The 22,826-nt window shown below is 33.2% G+C and overlaps 1 protein-coding gene across 3 annotated transcripts in view; it reads left to right on the top strand.

Annotated features, from left to right (window-relative positions):
• LOC150100402 (testis-expressed protein 10 homolog) overlaps positions 1–22,826 on the top strand; it is a 172,111-nt gene that overhangs the window by 88,561 nt on the left and 60,724 nt on the right. For all 3 annotated transcript variants that reach the window (XM_090402792.1, XM_090402790.1, XM_090402791.1), the window contains exons 8-10: positions 3,685–3,854; positions 11,996–12,182; positions 19,789–19,859. In XM_090402792.1, coding sequence (XP_090258918.1) covers positions 3,685–3,854; positions 11,996–12,182; positions 19,789–19,859 — 428 coding nt within the window. The remainder of the gene's footprint in view (positions 1–3,684; positions 3,855–11,995; positions 12,183–19,788; positions 19,860–22,826) is intronic.

The following is a 22,826-nucleotide window of genomic DNA, read 5'->3' as shown; positions in this document are numbered from 1 at the left end:
TTCATTGTACTGTTATTCTTCTTTATCCATTTCCAGAATACAGCCAAAATATCAATCTTGATATTCAGAAGTATAAGCAAGTTTTTTGACACATCCCTAATAATCACATTTAATTTTCTTAATTTAATTTAATTTTCTTTTCAGTCATTATTTTGTGATGCTGTTTAGAAAAGCTAAATTCAAATTTTTTATTGCCAAATAGAATGAACAGTAATCAATATGAAATGAAATGCAAAAATTTGATTCATTCATTCTGTACTAAAATTAAGTTTAAAGACCATATATGAAATTTAGAAAAATGCTTTTTTCTAAAATGGATGAAAAGCTATTTATTTGCAATTATAGTCGATTATTTTTCTTATGATTTGTCATTTGTTCATTATTATTAAATAAGAAAAAATAAAACAGGAAAAAAATTTCTTGTATTGCTTCTCCCTTACCGCATGCAGTTATCAAAATTAATTTTTTTTTTCATTGTGTTTTCTTCTCCTTTCATTTAGTTATCATGAAATAATAAACTTTTTAAAAAAATGCCATAAATTCCAATTAGACCAGTGTTTCTCAAATCATGGTCTGCCCAGTGCTGGTCCTTGAAAAAAAAATTATCATTTCTCAGAAAATATAAAAATGTAATATGGCATATGAACTGCTAATAGAGAAAATCAAGCTCAAAGAATAAAACATAAAATCAAACAACAGAAATGTGTAACTGTTGTTTATTCAGTTTATATGAATAAAACTTAAAAAAAGGCACACTCATTCCAGGCCCATTGCTTAACCAATACCATTAAAAAAAATCAGATGCCTTCAGGTATTTTACAAGTCTGTGTATTCATTTCAGCAAACTACATGCATATATCAATATATACATGATGGAACACAAAAAAAAAAAGTATACTAAAAAATACTTGTCCCCATTTGTGTAAACTGTGTCAAATGCTAAATTAGACAAATAAGACATTGCAGATTTATATAGTTTTGCATCATCTAAAGAAGAAGAAATTGACTCTTTTTGAGGGTGTTCTTAAATTATGCAAAAGTGATTTTCTATGTTTACTTTTTAAATTTTTGCTACTTCTCAAAAACATACCTTTTTTTGCTAAATGAGAAATCCCTGGCTTTAAATCGATAGATAAGTTGTTTTCATGTCTTTACTTTTTCTCAGGAACATGTCCTGCAAAATGATATTCCTAGCTTGGTTGGTTGAATGGGTATCATCTTTGATCTTCAACTAACAGACTGTGGATTTGAACCCCACTTTGTCATGAATGATTGTAAAAATCTTTAGGTGGTATAGATTTTCAGTGCCTCTGAGGCTACCTACCTCTTTACTGAAGGTCCAAAGTAGGTGCTTGTTTGGGCTCTAGAGCAGGAGGTTCCAGATTATTAATTCTTTGTCTACTCACATCACTAAGATATACTATAATTTATAAACTTTCATCAGGTTGATCTAAAATAGATAAAAAAGAAACTTAAGAAAATAAATGAAGATAAATGAACATTAAATAAAATTAAGATATATACATCTAATTCTCTTTTTACATGATTTTGAAATAACACGGTTTAGAAAACAAAAGCAATTCTATATAGTTATTCCGGTTTTGCAACCACATGTTTATTAAAGAAAACTGTTTTTAAAACTAAATAAGTATTTAAAAACAACACCCGACAAGTTTGTTAGTCATCAGACTAACATCTTCAGGGTTAAAGAGAACAAAGTTTAAAGCACAAACTACCAGAAATTACAAAAATTAGTTCATTTGTTGGTATTGTGAACATCTAAATAGCTCGTTAAAAAAACAAATAACAGATCTGTATAACCATTAATGCGTGTTAGCTGGAGACAATGCTATTTGTTGTCGCATTGAAAAGCAATTCCATTTTTACACTGTATATTTTGATTTAACACTGTTCAAATGGCGCTTATTTTTAAAATTTCTGTTTGAATTCACTTCTGTTAAAAAGGGTATTTCCATTATAATTATCATTTCCTAGTTTGAGAGCATGGAAATAAGAAAGTTTTTTGTAGTAAGTAAAAGTGTGCACATTGTCACATTTTTGCTGAAACTGCATTTATCCAGTAGAATCATTTCAAGAAGGATAACACAAATCTGCTCATTTAGATAATAGATGCTGCTGATTGGTTACTCTCCTAGTTAGAGGTTCAAGTTGATAACTAGTCCGCACAGTTAGCCTAGTAGCTATGTGTGCTTCGCAACCATATGCCTGGGGAAGGAGTGTCCTGGGTTTGATTCCCGTTGCCGACGTGAGGAGCTTAAGGATCTTCCTCAACCATAGTTAGTCGGTCTTGGGCATGGACAGCAGGGTTTTTTCCCCCAGTTTATCTGGGGTTTTTCATCCTGCAAGCAGGCAAACCGACCCCGTGAACACGCAGATCTACAGCCATAAATACTTAACCCCCTATGAGGGGGGCTCAACTTGCTCCAATAGGGATGGGGGGGAAAAGGGAGGAAACTCCATATGAATAAATAAATAAAAGTTGATAACTGCAACATCTGAACTCTTCAGTGTTAATTTTACATGCACAGTACCTTATGCTTTTTAGATATATGAGTAACAACTTCTCATTGCCTGCAGTGAGAAGTTGTTACTCATATATCTATAACATATAACATATATTTCTTTGAAAATATATGTTACATAATGCAAAATGTTCTGTAAATTTGAGTCACATTAAGCAAAAAAAATTCATAAATAGGAATTGCATATTTTCACAAATCCATATAAATCAATTAATATACAAACTTTGAATATCCAGTTTTGGCAGTTACCTTCAGATTGATTACTAAAAGCATTCTATGAGTGCTATTCCAGAAACAAAACTAATTGTGCTCTTGAGTAATATTGATCGTGTAAGTGATTGCTAATTTAATGAACTGGACTGGACTTGTGTGTATATTGTAAGAAGAAAAAAATAGACAATAAAAATAAATGATTATGAGTGTAATGCAGTTAACAACCTGTTACTTGACCACTTAAATAGTTTGGTTATGGAGAAAATGAAGAAAAACATGCCTTTGAAAGGATAAAGTTTACCAGGAGGAGGAGGAGGAGAAATGCAGCTACCTTAGCTTTGCTTGAAAACTGCTTAGAAAATTATTTTCACTACAGAGAATTCAAATCCTGAACACTGGTATCTTTTTTCATCTTAGTGATATGTGGTAACACCCATTGGGCCATCATAAAGATAGTTTTATCCACATAACTATGAATTCATCAACACTAAGACCAGCTTTGCTTAAACTGCCACATGTAGGATTTGAACCCTTTCTCATCTTTGTGATACAAAGATGAGAAAAATGATTAAATTACATAGTAAAATGATCCATTGGGCCATCATAAAGATAGTTTTATCCACATAACTATGAATTCATCAACACTAAGACCAGCTTTGCTTAAACTGCCACATGTAGGATTTGAACCCTTTCTCATCTTTGTGATACAAAGATGAGAAAAATGATTAAATTACATAGTAAAATGATTAAACTTGTGGAATCACCATAATACAGTGTTAAATTCTGTCATTTTCACTTCTTAATCATTTTCTCAAAGAAAAACTCTATCAAAAGATGATCTAAAGTTTTAACATGATTTGTATAGTTTTATGCAAAATATATTTTATTATAATTCAAAATATATATATCTATTGTTTAAAATACTTAGATCTGGAATATTAGACACCTGGCTGAAGCAGCTTCCTCTGGAACTTGTAGATATAGCAAACAATAATAGGGACATTCTACCATCATTTCTTGTAAAGATTCAAAAAATATCTGGCAGCAATTTTCAGTCATTTTTTGAAGGTCTTCAGGACATCTCACTTCATATCATTGGTAAAAATACACTTATAAGTATTATTAAAATTTATATTTAGTTGAATTTAATATTGACTTTTTGTTATATGATGCTCAATCAGTCTTAGATGGAATTCTAAAATTTACTCTATAGGAAGGTCCAACTTCTCACTCGAATTTCTCTTGTCAAAAATTGGAGAAATAGCAGTCTTCTTTAACACTGCTGGAGTGTTAAAGACTGCTATTTCTCCAATTTTAACCAGTTTATTTACTTATTAGTATTGATATAAAAATGGTGAAAAAGGAGGATAATATTAATAACTCATTTTTCATAGTATTTCATTTTCATTTTTGCTTTTGTTACACTTATAAAGAAAGAATAATTGTAACAAAAATGAATGATAAGCACTGTCAACATTACTTGTGAACTTATTATAGATAGGCTGAACTGATGAAGAGATTACCACCAAGGATTCTGGATATACTATTACCACTAAAATCCTTGGCAGCAACCCGCCTTTGCCAGTTTCAGAAAATTGGTCAGGAGCTTAACATTTTGGATTGAGATTGAGTTTTTTGACTGTAGTTCCATTTATTTCAAATTTTTTCTGATCTGCAATGATTATCAGATGAAAGTTTGAAGATAATCACATGAATTTGGATTCATGTGATTCTATGTATTGCCTTTATGATCTATATAGCTAGCACATTAGATTTACAGATGCTTTTTTCCTTAGGGAGGACTCTTGGTTTGCAACCACACAAACATAACTGTGAAATCTTTTCTGACTATAAGCATGATGCTTCCTATCTCAGTTTCTTGCTAAATATATACTATTTGAAGAATGGTCTGAATTCCATATTGAATTAATTTTAAAGGCTTACATCAACCCCTGACTTCTTAATGACTATCATTGTTTAATTTTTATTTTATTTTACTTTGTCTAGAAATTGCAGTTAGGTGTAATTAGATATTTATCTGGTTTCCTGTAAGTTTAATATAAGTGTCAGCAAAAGCAAGATGTACTTTTAACTGCATCAGAAGGCAGACCATCAGGATTTTTAGGAGAAAGAATAGCTTCCTGCTTCGTTTTCATTTACTGTGTATTGTGCTTGCATGCACGTGTCTTGTTTCTAAGTTCCTGTGAAAATGGCAACGTGACGTTGCCAAAATATTGGAAGCGTATTAAAATTTATTTTAATGTATATTCTATTGTATGTTGTCATTTTCTTAAGCTAGTTAGTAAGAATGTATAACCAACGTCTAAGCCTTTCCATGAGAAGTACAGTACTATTTTAATTATTAAATAGTTCATGTTGTTGTTTCATGATGATTTTTTAACAATTTGCATTACAGTAAAAATCTGATCCTAACAATCCCCGGTTGGCCTAAAAATCCAAATTGTTCTACCTGAGCTGCTCTTTTTCTTCTTAGCCTTTTTTCAAGTATTTTTGCATAAATATTACCTGTAGCACTCAGTCAGGAAATTGTTCTGTAATCTCTGGCATGGTGGAAAAATTGGTCAAAAAGAGAATTCAAGAATGGGGTGAATACAGATATGATACTGTATGAAGGGCAACATGGCTTTGTGAAAGGTAGGTCATGCCTTAGTAATTTACTAACTTTTTATAATAGAGTAACAACAGCTGAGTTGGATAAAGGAAATGGTTACACGATGATTCTGCTGGATTTTGCTAAGGCATTTGACAGAATACTACATGGACGTCTGGTATGCAAATTAGAACAAATGGGGGCTGGATATGATTATGTGGTTATGTGGATAAGAGAGTAGTTGTTGGACAGATATCAAAAAATAGTATATGTAGGGCAGAATCAAGGCAAAAACAGGTAACAGTTTTAATTAAAATTGTTTTTAATGTGGAGAAATTTAAAGTTATGCATTTTGGGATAAATAGATTACATGCTGTGTACCACATTCGTGGAACTGTACTCCAGGATGAAGCTAGAGATTTAGGAGTGGTGGTAGACAAAGCATTGAAGTTTAGAGGACATATTGCTAAGGTGGTAGCCCATAAGATTACTTGGCTATTGAAGAACACAGTAACAAGTAGAGATAAGGAATTTGTTATTCCTCTTTATAAGGCCTTGTCACACCTGGATTTATTTATTTATTTACTATGCTCAAGCCTGGTCTCCTAGGTTTCTTGGGGATGAGGAAGCAGTGGAGGATTCAAAGGCAAGTGACCAAGATGATGAGGCAGTTTGTGGAATGTTCCTATGAGCATAGATTGAGGGTGTGATTGCAGAAGTTGGTTGATAGAAGAAAAAGAGGGGATATGATAGAAACATTTGAATTGCTTAAAGGTTTTATAGAATTGATGCAGGGGAAATGTTTCAACACTTGGCTAGAGGGGCCAGTTTGGGTCTCCCATGATGAGTCTTCAAATTCCATGGAGGTTCCTGTACAATAATAATAATTCTCACATTCGGAGTCAGGCACATTGTAAAACTTCCTTATTTGAGTATTTCTGGTATATAATTATATATTGGTATATAAATATACCAATCATTTCAGGTTTTTGATGGCTTTTTTCTACTTCAGATCAGGAACATTGATAATATGCTCCTCATTGTTCCTTGTGAATATTTTCTCTCTTTGTTCTGTCACTTTTCATTTAAAAATCTTCAAAATAATTTCTCCTGACATTTCGAATATCATTATCTTTATTAAAAGAACACGTAAGACCACAGTAATAACTTTTTAATTAATAAGGTACAGATATTTCATACTAAAACTAATAGTACATCTTCAGTGTTCACACAAACAGTTATAGGAATGGAATACAAGTAACGAACATTCGGTGGATCACCTATTAAAATACAATTGTTGCTGCATGCTAGGAAATGATAGAAAATAATAATTAATTAATATTTAAGATAATTGGTTTTTTATTGATTACATAAAATAAGTCTCCCATATCTTCGAGAGAGAGAGAGAGAGAGAGAATCATTTCGATTTAAATTCGGTCAGTGTAAAATAGCTTCACAACTTTCTTTAAAAAGGTATTCATATTTGAACCTGCATCTATGGAGGAGAATAGCTTTATCACACTGGATATTATGAGTAGTGTTAATACTGTATTGTGCTAGACCCGACTTCTGAGATTTGTTGTATTCAATATAATATTGAACAGAATGGCCAGTTTGTCCAAAATAAGAAACATCGCATTCACATGGTATTTGGTAAACGCCAGCCAAACACATAGATGACAGTTTATCTTTTGTAGAAGGCAATAAGGAGGAAATTTTGTTGATAGGAACATATGTCGGAATCAATTAGTACTTTTTCAAAATTCTACCTATAGGTTCTGAGATTCCTGGAATGTAAGGGATTGGAACTCTGTGGACTGTTGAAGAAACCTTAGGTATTGGAATATAAGATTCAATTATCTGTTGGATTTGATTAGGGTGGTAATTATTCGATTCCATTAACTTTTTAATGATGGAAAGTTTTTGTAAAAAGTCAAAATTCTATCTATAGGTAGAATTTTGACTTTTTATGAATGTATCTGCCAGTAAATGTGGGCTTTTGAAAGATGCTTGTAGATAAGGTACCAGAAGAAATTCGAGTAAGGAGGATGTCCAAAAATGGCAAAGTACCAGAATTTTCTTTTTCCATGGTGAATTGAATACGTGGGTGAAGGCTATTTATCTTGTAGAAAAGTGGAAAGCTCATCTTCAGTATGTGACCAAATAGCAAAAACATCATCAACATGACGATACCAAAGAGATGGTTGAGGATGAATGGATAAAAACATAGTGGCTTCGAATTGTTTCAAAAAGTAGTTTGCCAAAGGTGGAGACAGAGGGCTACCAATGGCAGTACATTTGACTTGTTTGTAGATCTTGTTTTTCCAGCTAAAATAACCTGAATGGATAGCAAATTCGAAAATCTTTGCGATATCTGGAGGGTAATCTTCATATAATAATTTGACTGTGTCGGCTGATGGAATATTGGTAAACAGAGAAATAATGTCAAAACTGATTAGCAACCCAAACTCTTTGATTTTTATATCCTTGATTTTTTCAAGAAAATCTGTTGAATTTTTTATGTAGGATCTGGAATGTCCAGTGAGAGCACTTAAAGAACGTGACAAGACTTTTGCAATTCGATAGGTAGGAGAATGAATGCAATTCATGATAGGTCATAATAGATAGCCATCTTTATGGGTTTTCGGGAGTCCATATAGATGGGGAGTTCTTCCGCAGTAGGTGCGTAATTTATCCATGTAATTTGGGTCCCAACTGATAACCTCATCAAGTAATTTATTTAATTGTTTAAGTTGTGAATTTGTAGGATTATGCATGATCTCTTTGTAGGTAGAGGTGTCTTCTAAAAGACTGGATACTTTTGTCTCATAGTCAGTCTTATTCATGATTACAATAGCTTTTCTTTTATCAGCCTTAGAAATAGATATGTTATTATCACTTCTTAAAGAAGTTAGCCTTTGATTTCAGCATTTGATAAGTTGCATGGAGGTAATTTGTTTTTAAATAATGAAGTCGCAACTTCAAAATGAAGTCTATTAGCGTCATCGCTAGAAAGTCCTGACAGATTGCATTCTATGTTATGTAAAAAATCAAGGTATGGAATGCGTGTAGAAATAACTGCAAAATCAAGGCCTTTTGCTAAAGCACTGGTTTTGGCATCGGATAAAGGGCGATCAGAAATGTTAATAATCCATTTATTAGTAGAAGTGATGTCCGAGGTTAAGTTTTTCTTTTGCTTGTGATATAAAGAATTATATTTTGCATAAGTCTGTGAAAATTTCTTTGGTAAGAACGGGTTAAAGATTGTTTTGATAAACGAAGAACCATATCTAGTAATTCATCATTAAGAACAGCTGAAATTTCTTCTTCGAGATGCAAAATAAACTTAATATTAGAAGCTAATTCTTTTTTGGCAGTACAAAGTTGGTTACGAATTAAGGAAAAACTTGCACGAATGTAAATAGAGTGGGTTCCAGGAGACTGAATTGTTTCTTTAAACCTAGCAAATGTAGGAATAACTTTCGTGTCACGACATTTTTTGAGGAAGGCAATCCATGCTCGAAGCTTACCTTGTAAAACAGATAGTTTTCCTAACCTTCCTTTCCTGTTTGCTTAGTAAATTCTTCCCCATGTTTTTGGACATCCTCCTTACTCGAATTTCTTCTGGTACCTTATCTACAAGCATCTTTCAAAAGCCCACATTTACTGGCAGATACATTCATAAAAAGTCTGCTCACCACACATCTCAAAAATTTGGCATTCTTAAATCTCTAATTAATAGAGTACATAAAGTTTGCTCTTCTCCAGTAATCTTACAACAAGAACTCTCCATCATTAAAAAGTTAATGGAATCGAATAATTACCACCCTAATCAAATCCAACAGATAATTGAATCTTATATTCCAATACCTAAGGTTTCTTCAACAGTCCACAGAGTTCCAATCCCTTACATTCCAGGAATCTCAGAACCTATAGGTAGAATTTTGAAAAAGTACCAATTGATTCCGACATATGTTCCTATCAACAAAATTTCCTCCTTATTGCCTTCTACAAAAGATAAACTGTCATCTATGTGTTTGGCTGGCTTTTACCAAATGAATGCATACCATGTGAATGCGATGTTTCTTATTTTGGACAAACTGGCCGTTCTGTGGAAAAAAGAATTAAAGAACATCAATGTTATATTGAATACAACAAACCTCAGAAGTCGGGTCTAGTACAACACAGTATTAACACTACTCATAATATCCAGTGGGATAAAGCTATTCTCCTCCATAGATGCAGGTTCAAATATGAATACCTTTTTAAAGAAAGTTGTGAAGCTATTTTACACTGACCGAATTTAAATCGAAATGATTGTCTCTCTCTCTCTCTCTCTCTCTTGAAGATATGGGAGACTTATTTTATGTAATCAATAAAAAACCAGTTATCTTAAATATTAATTAATTGTTATTTTCTATCATTTCCTAGCACGCAGCAACAATTGTATTTTAATAGGTGATCCACCGAATTTTCGTTACTTGTATTCCATTCCTATAACTGTTTGTGTGACACTGAAGATGTACTATTAGTTTTAGTATGAAATATCTGTATCTTATTAATTAAAAAGTTATTACTGTGGTCTTACGTGTTCTTTTAATAATTATACTATGCCACAGGTACCTCTAAAAATAAGAATCATTATCTTTGGCTTTTATTTCACTTTTATCATCTTTGATTTCATTTTATAGTACTCTCCTCCATTTCTGTGTTTTTTCATTAGCATTGTACCATCTTGATATTTATTTTCTGTATACCTCACTTTTGGTAATGTTTCAGTCTTTAGTCATGATAAGTTTTCTCTTTTTGAGTGGATTTTCACATCTAACTTATCCTGACATAAATATATCACATTCATAGTTTTCTCATCTTTCAAAAATTTGATTTTCTTTTTCATTAAAAATATTTCTCTCCTGCCCAATTCCTACACTTTTAATTCAAAATCTGACTGACTTTAGAATATTGTTCTCACATTTGGGGTTGGGTACCCCAAAAACCCTCCCTAAGATTTCTCAAATATATACAGCAGAGGGCAGCCTACCTAATAGATTACCTCATCCCCTCTCTCCTCACTAACACAGACTCCTTTCAGTACTCTAGAAGTCTTCAGTTTCTGCATTATGCCATTTTTATAGGTACTTTCATGGATACTGAATTGGTCACTACCATTCCTCCACTTTCCTCTAATCATGTAAGAACATGAGTAACCATTGGCCAAACCCATGTGCACTTTATCTCCAGACTTATTGAACCAAGTTATCTTCTTCATTCCATCTACTTCTGTTCTTTGAAACCATCATCTCTGTACCATTTGTCCCAATGTATAGAATTTTTCAAGTAATATGTTAACAGAATCTTCTTTCTCCTTAATGGCTTGCCCATGTTTTTTTTTCACTGCTGTTATAGGGTTTGTGACCTCTTTTGTGTGTTTTTGTGTGTGGTGGTGGTGGGGGTAATATTTAAAAAAAAATCTTTCCAAGGACTTTCCGTGACTTTTTTTTATAGCTACTTTTATGCATTGTTTTTGTTTTCTTGCAATCTTTTCTGTATGCTCTCAGAGCACATGCTGACTTACTTGTTGGGAACTTTCAATACTCTTTATTCTTTTGCAGGACTTCTTTTATTGAAATTTCTGAGTTCACCCTGGAGGACTGATTTTTTTCTATCTTTGCAAGCTTATGGGACTTTGGTGTTTGAAAACATTTTGGTAGTTTCTCATAATACAATTTAATGGAATAACTACAGCACAGGCAGAAATAATTAAACAGCATGTTTAATCATCTCACTATATCAGTATTCCTAAAGAATACAATGTAAAAATTGTAATAACACACAAAAACACACAAGAAACCCTAAGTGGAAGAAATGGAATTAGACTATAGTCTAATGGGGGAAATAATAGACTATAGTCTTATGAGGGATTCCCTCTATGGATGTTGTTGGGTGGGAAGCCTCAGGCCTCCCTAAGTGGTTATTGTTATTAGTTCATGGAGTGGTTATTGTTATTACTCCTGGAAATTCAGGTTTTTCATTGCACTGAAAAACTGGCCAGAGAATACATGCTTTTGATAGGGAAGTTAAACCTATCTATATAGTCCTGTCATGGCATTAATTAGATAATATGAGGTTAAGTTTATTGCATTGCAGGTTATTGGACCTCACACATTAAGGGAAAGGTTAATATATCTAATGATTAGTTCATCAGTCTTTCTCTATGAGAATTGATACTTCCTCAGAGTGTATTCTTTATTTATTATTGGCTGAGATGGATATAATGTTTCCACTGCAGTAAGAGATTTTTGCTTGCATCCATCCTTGTGTTTAGTTATCAAGAACTAAAGAGATAAGCCACTGTATCTCAGTTGTAAGATACTTGACAATGCTTCCAAACATTCTGCATTTCATTCTGACTTGTACCACATCTGCGCATCTTGCACTAAAAATGAATGAAATGAGCAATTTTTTACTAAAGATTTACATAAATCTTTTACATAAAAATTATGTAAATGATATTTACATAAATATCTAGTATGTTACAGAAATTATTTAATTTATTCTCTCTATGTGAATTAATGTTTTAAGTAGCATATTTAATTCTTAAATATTTTATTTTCATGTAATCTTTTAGACTTGCTTGGGATTCAAGTTTGTAATGAAATGCAACCACATAAAGATTCTCAACACCATGTTGCTGAAATTATTTACAAGATTCCTCAGTTTTCCTTGCATACTTTCCAAAATTTAGCTGAAATCATCCGTAATCCCGTAGTGGCAACATTGAATGTCAGTTATTTAATACAGCTTCTTACATATAGGTAATGAAGCCTTGTGCACTTCTTATAGTTTTTGTAATTCTATGCTTTTTCTAATAATGTATTATTTTATTTTATTATTACATATAGGTGATGAAGCCTTGTGCACTTCTTATAGTTTTTGTAATTCTATGCTTTTTCTAATAATGTATTATTTTATTTTATTATTACATATAGGTAATGAAGCCTTGTGCACTTCTTATAGTTTTTGTAATTCTATGCTTTTTCTAATAATGTATTATTTTATTTTATTATTATGTAATATATGAGTTTATAAGGCAGTAAACCGAAATAAGATATTAATAATTACTTTAATAAAAAAAACATGTTTTATCCTAATTACATAGAAAAAAAGGTCCTAGAAGAATACCAATTATGTCCTAAATCCCAATTATGGTAAAGGTATATCAGTGACAGTCTGGGACTATAGGCTACCTTCACTTTTCAATTTCCATGAGTGTGCCAATATTCTAAGCTAAAATTTACCTACAAGTTAGATTCTAATGGTTCACTCCCATTTCTGGATCTTCGACTATGGAATTTGGTAAATTAAAAGTCTCTATATTTCAAAAACCTCCACAATACTGACACACATATCTGCACATGCCTCTTCCCATCATTACAGACCCCCCCCAAATAATTGGTCATTATTTCAACACTCGGAGCAACTAGGATGAACTAGCTAAAGAACTGATTTCTCTGGGTAATGTGCTCTATACTGTGAGCACATTGTCTCAAGACTTAACCAACACACAATTTGAGATACTTTTAATGATGAGGAAATCAAAGGTTTTATTTCTCTTCCATATATTAGCTATATTTCCATAAAACTTGCAAAAATACTTAGAGAACAGAAAATCAAACATTATTTGCTCCCTTTATCACAATGAGATCCCTACTCTGATCTGTAAAACCTTCACTTGGTCCCCTAAACTCTTCAGGTATTTACCAACTATGGTGTAAATGCAGGTCATCATAATATGGACAGACTGGAAAAAATCTATTCAGCAATGGATTGAAAAACATTACTTTGATATTGAATTTCAAAGAAGTGAGGTCTCAGCTTTGTCATGACATGTACTCTCTTCAGCTTACCCACAAGATGCCTCGACAGTGTGAGACATGGGATGAGTCCAGACTATTACAATGTTGTTATAACATAACTGAGAGAAGAATTTGGGAATCCTTAGAAATGGCAGTTGATCCAAAACACTTAAATATAAACCCTGGTATTAACTTGTTGTTGGAATACATCCAACTAGCCAATCACTTAAATGTGAACATGTAAGCATGCACAATGTGCTTATCAGTGCAACACAGAATTAGAAATATTTTTGAAAATCATCAGATTCTTGTATATAGTGGCTATCACTTTGTTAATCTTTTATTATTTTACTGTTTTTTTTTTAATTATTATTTTACAGTTGATGTAATTAGGATGAAACATGTTTTTTGATTAAAGTAATTATTAATATTTTCTTCCAACTTACTGTCTTATAAACTCTTTATTTATTTAACCATGAACTGGAAAGTCTACATGCTAATATATATATTCCAGTTGACATCTTCCATTGGGCATCTATAACATTGTGTTTTCTAAACATGCTGTATAACAATTATAGCATTATGCATTATAACAATTATTTAACCCTTAGCTTACCAACAGTATAATAATTTGCAAATTTTCATGGGTGGGATTCACATAAAAACAGCAACCTCAGTCAAAAATTAATATACAGATCAGTTCTCAACTCTTCACCAACCTAAATCTTTTTCATCATCATTTATTCCTTCTGTTCCATTCTTTAAACAGCTTTCAATCATATGTATTATGAACTTAATTCTTCGAATGGCATTATATTATAAGTTGTAGACATTAAAAAAAAAAAAGGTGTTAACAGGTTTCTAAAAAAATTAGAAATAATAGCAAAGTTAACATTTAATTAATGGGTAGTGATATCATATTCCTCCATAGCTCAGTCAGTATAGATGAAGTCCTTTGCTCGGAAAGAGCTGGGTTCAATTCCTGTCCATGAGGTGAGGAACCTTTATCTGGTTTCTTTCGACTAAATGTGAGTTAGCTGGTCTCATACAGAGGTAGAGGGTTTTTTCACCTGGAAACTTGGGTCCCTCAGAACAGGCAAACCAGCCCTGTGAACACACACGGATTTACAGCTATGAATACTTACAACAATATGTGGAAGAGATAGGTCCTCACCTCATGTTATGCTCATAGTCAACCATGAGTCACATCATGGTAGGCTAATCTCCTGGATAGGAGATAACTCATGAATGGAACGGGAATATCATATTCATATACAACATGCATTTATGTGAATTTTATGCTGTTAGTTGCCTAGAATAGGTCTTCAATCCAGCATTGAATAACATATTACTGGTTAATAATTTGCTTTACTTTATTCTTAAAAAAAAGGGTTTGTAATGGAAAAATTAATACATTACTGTCACAAAAACCTCACAGATATTACAATGCTTGTTTGGTTAAAGTTTTATGGATAAAGCTGTATATATATATATATATATATATATATATATATATATTTATTCCGTATCTCTGTACGTTACATTAAAAATATATATTTCAAGAGGATTTTTCAGTTCCATTTTGATTCTTATATCATATAATTGCTTATCGGACTCAGTGTATAATTTCTATTAAAGTTTTGCTTAGTACTTGATAGAAGCATGTGGTTCTTTACATATAAATTTAGATCCCTTGCAAGAAATATAATGATGTCATCCTGGAATGATAATTGAAACTTATAATGCATTTATTTTATTCCAAATCAGACATTAATTATTTGTGTCCAAAGAGTTTGCTAAGAGTGAATATTTGACTCTATCTTTCGATTTATACAGTAGCAAATCCCTACACATGTTAACAATGTATGTCTCTTGATAAAGGAATTAACTTATAATAGTTATCCATATGTGAGGATTTCTCACATGTGAAGATTTTAAGACATAAAAATGACTTGCAGAGCAAGCAAAACTTCTCTCCAGCCAACAGGCTGCAGGTTTGAATCCTGGCATGGATGTTTGTGATTGTCTTAGGTGGGAGATGAATTTCATTGCCCACTGTGAGGCCACTATTATCTTGCTTACTGGAGGCCTGAAGTGGCTTGAAAAAAGTTCCATATGTGGTTCTATAGCAGGGTTTCCAGACTATCAAAAAAAAGATTTAAAAAAATACTTTACTGTGCCTGCAGTACTGAGGTATTATTGGTTTACAACATTTCATGAATGAGAGACAAAAAAATAAACTTTTTTTTATATGTACACATCTGTACATACATGTAGATGTAAAAATATAAATGTAAATATGAATATTGATATTTACATTTATAAATATAAATATATTATAAATGCATTATAAATGTTAATCAGTTATTAGAAATATTAAAATTATTAATTAAAATCAGCTACTAGAGAATTTGCTACGTGTGTGCGTGCGCACGAGAGTTCATCAGTTAACCAAAGAGGAGGCTATAAATGAATAGTTAAAAAAGAAATTATCAAAAGTATACAAAATCAGCTATAAATAAATAAACAAATTCCGTGTGATGATACAACGTTCCCCCCTTTGTCCGGGAGTTCACGGTACCATCTAGTCCCCCCCCCCCCACACACACACACAAATTTTATCCGGGAACCGGCATAGGCTGATGAATCAGACCTATGGCTGGGTCAGTTTTCCTGACTGTAATCCATGTGTGTCCGAGGATCGGTTTGCCTGCTTGCGGGATGAAAAACACCAGATAAACTGGTGGATAAAACCCTGCTGTCCACGCCCAAGACCGGCTAACTTGGCTATGGCTGAGGAAGATCCTTGTGCTCCATGTCGTTGACGGGAATTGAACCTAGGACACTCCTTCCCCAGGCATATGGTTGTGAAGCGCAAAGCCACTAGGCTAACCGCGTGGACCGCTATAAAACACTGGCAGAGGAAATAAGCCTAAGCTTGTGGGAAGAGGAATGGAAAAGATGTAAAATGATCAACAACAAAAGAATCCATGCCAAGTATCAGAAGCTGACTCAGGCTGAAAATAGATGCCATTTCTTCAAGTGTAACCAATGGGACATGAAAAATTAAGACATTATCTAGATTCCATATTCTGGTATTGACATTTTGCATTTGTTGTCCACACCTTCAACAAACTGTCGATCACTTACTCTATGCCTGTCAGCTATTGGACTCCATCCAGATGCCCCTAATACAATGCATCATCATCACTTCAGGAGATGAGTGGCTAGTTCCAAAACAAAGACTTATCCAAAGGTATTACTCAGAATTATTTACTTTTGCCAATAGGATCAAATTCCAATAATTGTAATGTAATATAAACTACTCATAATGTTGAGATTATATAGTGTAAAATATGTAGATATAAAAATGTAAATATGAATGTTAACATACAAACACATACATATAGATGTAAAAATATAAATGTAAATATGAATACTGATACAAAAATGTTAATCAGCTATTAGAAGCTACATGTGTAATATATGCATTGTATGCAGTAGAACATGTAGAAAGTAAATGACCTCCTGGTTAGGGTTACTGTTGTGAGGGAAAACACACATAGAAATATATTCTATGTGTGTTTTAATCCATGCTACATCAATATCTATGCCTGCAAATAATAGCTTTCTTGTTGAAGATGAAGTTGCATAATGATTTACAACGAGTTGCCCGGTATTGTACCACCCAGGTGTTTGCTCACGCTTGGACTCGCCAAACTTTTATAGTTTGCTATATTCGGCATGAACCTCTTTGATTTCTATCTTAGAGTTTTCTTATTCAGCTTTGGAATAATGTGGGATTAAATATCCCCTTAATTTAAATAATTTTAACATCACCGAAGTGAAGCTTTTTGGCTCTCTATTTCATTAATTTATCTGTGCACCTTTTTGACAACTCGTTCTGTAAAGTATTAAAGCTATTATCACTATAATCTTGGCATTATTTGGTCTACCTACTCACTGATGAGACCTCAATAAAGGTTGAAACCTATGTCCCTTAATGTAAAACAACATACATCCTCTAGGGGATGAGTTTTACATTAGGGCAAATACTAAGAATAGCGATCCTAGCTTTATCCACCTTTACAACGAGTTGCCCGGTATTGTACCACCCAGGTGTTTGCTCATGCTTGGACTTGCCAAACTTTTATAGTTTGCTATATTCAACATGATGATTTCTGTCTTAGAGTTTTCTTATTCAGCTTTGAAATAATGTGGGATTAAATATCCCCTTAATTTAAGTGATTTTAACATCGCCGAAGTGAAGCTTTTTGGCTTTCTATTTCATTAATTGCATAATGATTTTTTTAAACTTTAAATGGTTGACATTAATTCAGCATCATGCACTGCTGTAAAAAAAGAAGTAAAGCTAGCATGTGAACCAGAAAAGTACCACTTCGTTTAATTGGTATTACCAAGACAAAAAACATGGAAGAAACTCTTAAAACTCCTTTTACTTTTACCCTCTTGTTTGTATGTGTTCTGCCATAGAATTTATGTACATTTTTATATTGTAACACAGCATTAGTCATGACTAGTCTATGCCAATAATAGCAATCTAAGTATGCATCATTATTGTTAGCCCTGCCCTTTTCTCAAACATTTTGGTATCTGGGATTCATTTCCTACTCTATTGTTTGCATCTCCAACAAAACTAGCTTTTAATTTGACTTTATATCAGCTGCCATCTCTCCCTCTCTCTCTCTAATGGTTTTTTTTTTTTTTTTTAAATCCTCTATTTTATATACCAGAACCTTTTGTGAACTGCAGACACAAAGCTCACATAGATTTGCCATTTTGCAATTTTCCCCACATCACTCTACTTGAAATTGGTTCCCATTAAAAAAAATTATCTTCATTTTAGTGTTGAATAGTACTCTTCTTGAAAGTTTATTTTTCACTTGGTTAGACTGTAATAAATTTAGTTTAATCCTTTATCCAAGTGTGAGCAAACAAAGTTTGTGCCTGAAAGTATCTTCAGGACTGGGGTAAGGTGGTACAACACCGGGAAACTCGTTGCAAAGGTGGAGCAAGAAAACATCACTCCTATCTCAGTATCTCCCATAATGCAAAACGCATCTCCTTGTGGATATGTATAATGTTATGCATTAAGGAAAGAACCACTACCCAGACTAGTTTCGACCTCTATTGAGGTCTCTTCAGTGGGAGCCAGGCCCAAGTGGAGATACCAAGCTGAAGCATTAGCAAGGTCATCTCTACCTATAGGAGTTGCCAAACGTGTGCCACCTTTTTATTAAATTACTCTGGATTTAGAGAAAGATGTTGAAAGTTTACTTTTCACCTTTATTGAGGTCTCCTCAGTGGGAGCCAGGCCCAAGTGGAGATACCAAGCAGAAGCATTAGCAAGGTCATCTCTACCTATAGGAGTTGCCAAACAGTGTGCCACCTTTTTATTAAATTACTCTGTTGAAAGTTTATTTTTCACTTGGTTAGACTGTAATAAATTTAGTTTAATCCTTTATCCAAGTGTGAGCAAACAAAATTTGTGTCTGAAAGTATCTTCAGAACTGAAAGTATCTTACAGTACACTTCCCTTAGTGCATAACATTATACATATCTGCAAAGAGATGTGTTTTGCATTATGGGAAATACTGAGATAGGAGTGATGTTAGCTTGCTCCACCTTTGCAACGAGTTGCCCGGTGTTGTACCACCTTACCCCAGTCCTGAAGATACTTTCAGGCGCAAACTTTGTTTGCTCACACTTGGATAAAGGATTAAGCTAAATTTATTACAGTACTCTTCTTGTTTTCCTGATCTCTGAATAAATCATTTTATGCTTATTGTTTCAAATAAAAAGTAATAATAAAAGAAATATGTGGTCTTTTTGACAGAGTTCATCTTTTAAGTAGAATAGTGTTGAAGGTTTATAGTCTGTTGAGATATTTTGGTATGGATGGCTATTATCTTTTCTTTTAATAAATTTAATTGCTGTGTTGAATCTGTTTTGCTTTTTCCCATATATATAATTTTTTGGTCACATTGCCATTTCATTGGATGCCATATAGTCACTTCATACCTCCTGGGGTTTTGGAGTGACCTTTTGGGAAGTCCCTGCAAGAACCCCCCCTTTTCACACAGAATTAGTAGATGATATGAGTAATCACGCCCATTGCTGGATTCGACCGGCAGCCTGTTGATTGGAGGTCAGATATTTTGACCTCTCAGTCAACCAGGCTGGTTTGAATGTATATAAACTACTCTATTTATTGAAAGAAAGTTGAGTACCTTTCTCTTAAGAAAATGAGAGACATGGCAACCCCATCTATTTCCTCCTTGCAAAAATTGGGTCTGATATCTCTTCTATTCTAAACTAATGACAAGTAATATTGGAGTTTTGTGTTTCATTAGTTTTATTGGTTCAAGTCAAAACATTCTCATTTGGCAGTATTGTATATCATTCATTTAATTTTGCTAGAATTTTTAATTGCTATCTTCTGAAAGTACCTATGAACAAGATTAAAAAGTTTTCAAATTCACTTTTGTCTAAGTAAATATGTATAGGATTTAGAATTAATTTAATATTGTTATTTATTTATTAGGCTTTTTAATTCAGAAGAACCTGGTTTTAATATGGAAGATTTTCTGTCTTTTCTTTTCTGTGTACTAGTTGGTAAGTATGTTAAATTTATATTTTATATTACACAAGACTTGGTCAATAAGAACGAGTTCTGAAAACCACAAAAAGTGTATTTGAGAAGTGAGCGGCTAATCCCTCTTCCAAGTAGGCTCCCTTAATATTTTAATAATTTCTTTATTTATTAATTCTTTTTTTTGTTTTTTTTTTTTGTAACAATGGAATACAGACCCTGGAGATTTATTTTTTATTAGTTATGAGTTATTCACATTTTAAATCCTTTCATGAGTTATGGGCCACCCTGTATTACAGAGTGGCTCATGAGTCATGAGAGACAGGTCATACGTCATGGGTGAAACAAGGTTATTAATCTATATGAATATTGGAGATGTCAATCTCAGCTGTTAAACTTTATACAGATGATGTTATATTCTTAAATAAATCCTGTACTAGTCTTTTATATTACCTAAATAAATTAAATGACTTCTGTAACAAATTTGGTATGAAAATCAGCAATAAAAACACAAAGACTGTGAAAATGGGAATATTAAGTTCTCCATTCAGGACACATATACTGCTTGGAAAGAAGTCAAGGGACATCCCCATGAGCAAGGGGCATTGTGGCGAGTTGCGTGTTTGTAGCCAGTAGAAATTGGAGGAATGTGATGCACCCAAGTCAGTGTCAGAAAACATCATCATCAAATCTTGATATATAGCCTCAAGGGGTGTACAGGATATGATAGTACTACATGAAAAATTAAATCATTACTAACTTCCTATCTACAATTTTCCTTCAAATCAGTCTGTTACCTGTCAAGACTCCAACATTATTAGATCTTATATTTCTATTATTTTTACGGATATTTTGCCTGCTTTTGTTTAGGAGTGCCCCTGTTTTAATGTCATTGGCTTTTTACTCAAGAATTCTTAAGGCATTGCAGATGTATTTTAGTGACAAATATATGTAGCATAATAGAAGAAAATTCGCACATACCTTTTCTTGGATGTTGTTGCCTGTTTTCTTTCTGTGGTGTGCATATTTCTGCTGTTATGGTGTTGGAAGGGGAGTGGGGGGGGTTAGGCAATGTGGGAGAATTAATTTGAAAAAACCCAGGTTTTTTGTATAATATATATATATATATTATTTTTAAGGGTGGGCAGAGTGCTTTTTTTGTAAGGGGGGAAAAAGATGAAAAAGGGGGCTGAAAATAGCAACTTTTTTAGAGGAAGGGGAAGGGTTTATGGGAAATGAGCCGTTTCGACTGTGTGGGTTGTCGTCTGAACTCATGGAGGAAGTGGATGCTATGTCGTGTCGGCTTGGTGTTTCTGCCTTTGAAATGTTTGTATTATCGCCTATTGGTCAGAGTTGTGACCTAATTTTTATGTTGTGAAGCTTCCAACACTCGGAGATTATGTATGGTCAGCGGACGTTGATTGAGTTCTCGTCAAATTTTATGACTATCATTTTCGATATTCTAAGCATTGTTTCGTTGTCATGTCTGTCTATTATTGATGGCCTTGTTGATTTCCAGGGTATGTTTTGTTCAAGGGCGTGAACTGCTATTTCTGTTTTCCCTGTACTTCGTATTCTATTTTTCTTTTTGATGTTGCGTTTTTTAGTGTTTAAATGTTCTGGAATAGGGATGTTACAGTCACGGAAGTGTTCTTATTGTCTTGCCTATAAAGACCTGATGGTAGAACCTGTGTTGGTGATATCACAGTCTTTTTGGCAGGGAAATTTGTAGACTACATTGTGGTGTTCTAATATTTCTTTGTATGTATGAGATTTATTGGGTTTTAGAAGATTTGCCAATTTTTGGTTTGTGGTGAATACCAGTTTGTAGTCAGTATGTTTGAAGATGTATTTGTAGGCTTTGTCTGTGTTCTGGATGTATGGTAGTTTGATAATTTTTTGTGTTGGGAAGTTTGTTTTGACAGTTCTTGCTGTCCTGTTTGCATAATTTATTAGTTGTGTGGGATAGTTGTGATTTTTAAAAATCTGTGTTAGTTTTTTTTTTTTTAAATTGCAACTATAACTGCTGACTTACAACTCAAATAAAACTAAGGATATAATGCCCCATTGACACCATATAACTGTAGCGTTTTGAATAGCTTTTCTCTTGGCACCTTGTCATATGCCTTTTCAAGATCTACAAAACTTAAATACAGATCTTTGTTATATTCCCATGATTTCTCAACTATCTTTCATAAAGTGAAAATCTGATCCTGGCAGCCTCTATTTGGCCTGAATTCAGCTTGTTCTTCACCAAGCTTCCCTTCTGCAATCCTTCTCAAACGTTTCTCAAGTATACTTGCATATATATTACCAGGAACACTCAGTAGAGAACTACCTCTGTAATTCTCACATTCAGTTTTATTTCCCTTTTTATATATGGGTACTATGAGAGCTCTACTCCAATCACCCAGAATTCATCCCTCTGTCCAGGCCTTCTAACTATGCAGTATAGCCACTGTAAGACTCTCTATGCAGTATAGCCACTGTAAGACCTTCATACTTGAGCATTTCTGGTCGAATATCGTCTACTACTGCTGCCTTTCCACATTTCAGGCTTTTGATGGCTTTTTCTACTTAAAGTATGATATGTATTCCTGACTGCATGCCTGGTCAGTGTTTTTTACCTCAGTGCTGTCATCATGGCTTGTTTCATTTAGCAATTTTTCGAAGTAATTACTCCATACTTCAAGAATATCTTTCTCTCCTGTTTTCATGTCACCTTTATCATCTCTAATTCCTTTTACAGCACTCTTTCCTCCATTTCTGAGCTTCTTCAACAACCTCCAGAATATGTTGTCACCTTCTTGATATTTATTTTCTATGTTTTTTCCAAAGTTCTCCCATGACTTTTGTTTAGCTAGTTTTATACAGTGTTTAGTTTTCTTACATTTTTCTCTGTATCACAAGCTGACTTATTTGCCAAGAACTTTCTATATGCATTCTTCTTTTCTTTCACTGTCTCTTTAACTTCTTGTGTCCACCATGGA

Source organism: Typopeltis vanoorti, chromosome 13 (assembly GCF_054136105.1).
Source record: "Typopeltis vanoorti isolate ZY-2024b chromosome 13, IOZ_Tvanoo_1.0, whole genome shotgun sequence".
Lineage (NCBI taxonomy): Eukaryota > Metazoa > Arthropoda > Arachnida > Uropygi > Thelyphonidae > Typopeltis > Typopeltis vanoorti.
This window is presented reverse-complemented; position numbering and strand designations above follow the sequence as displayed.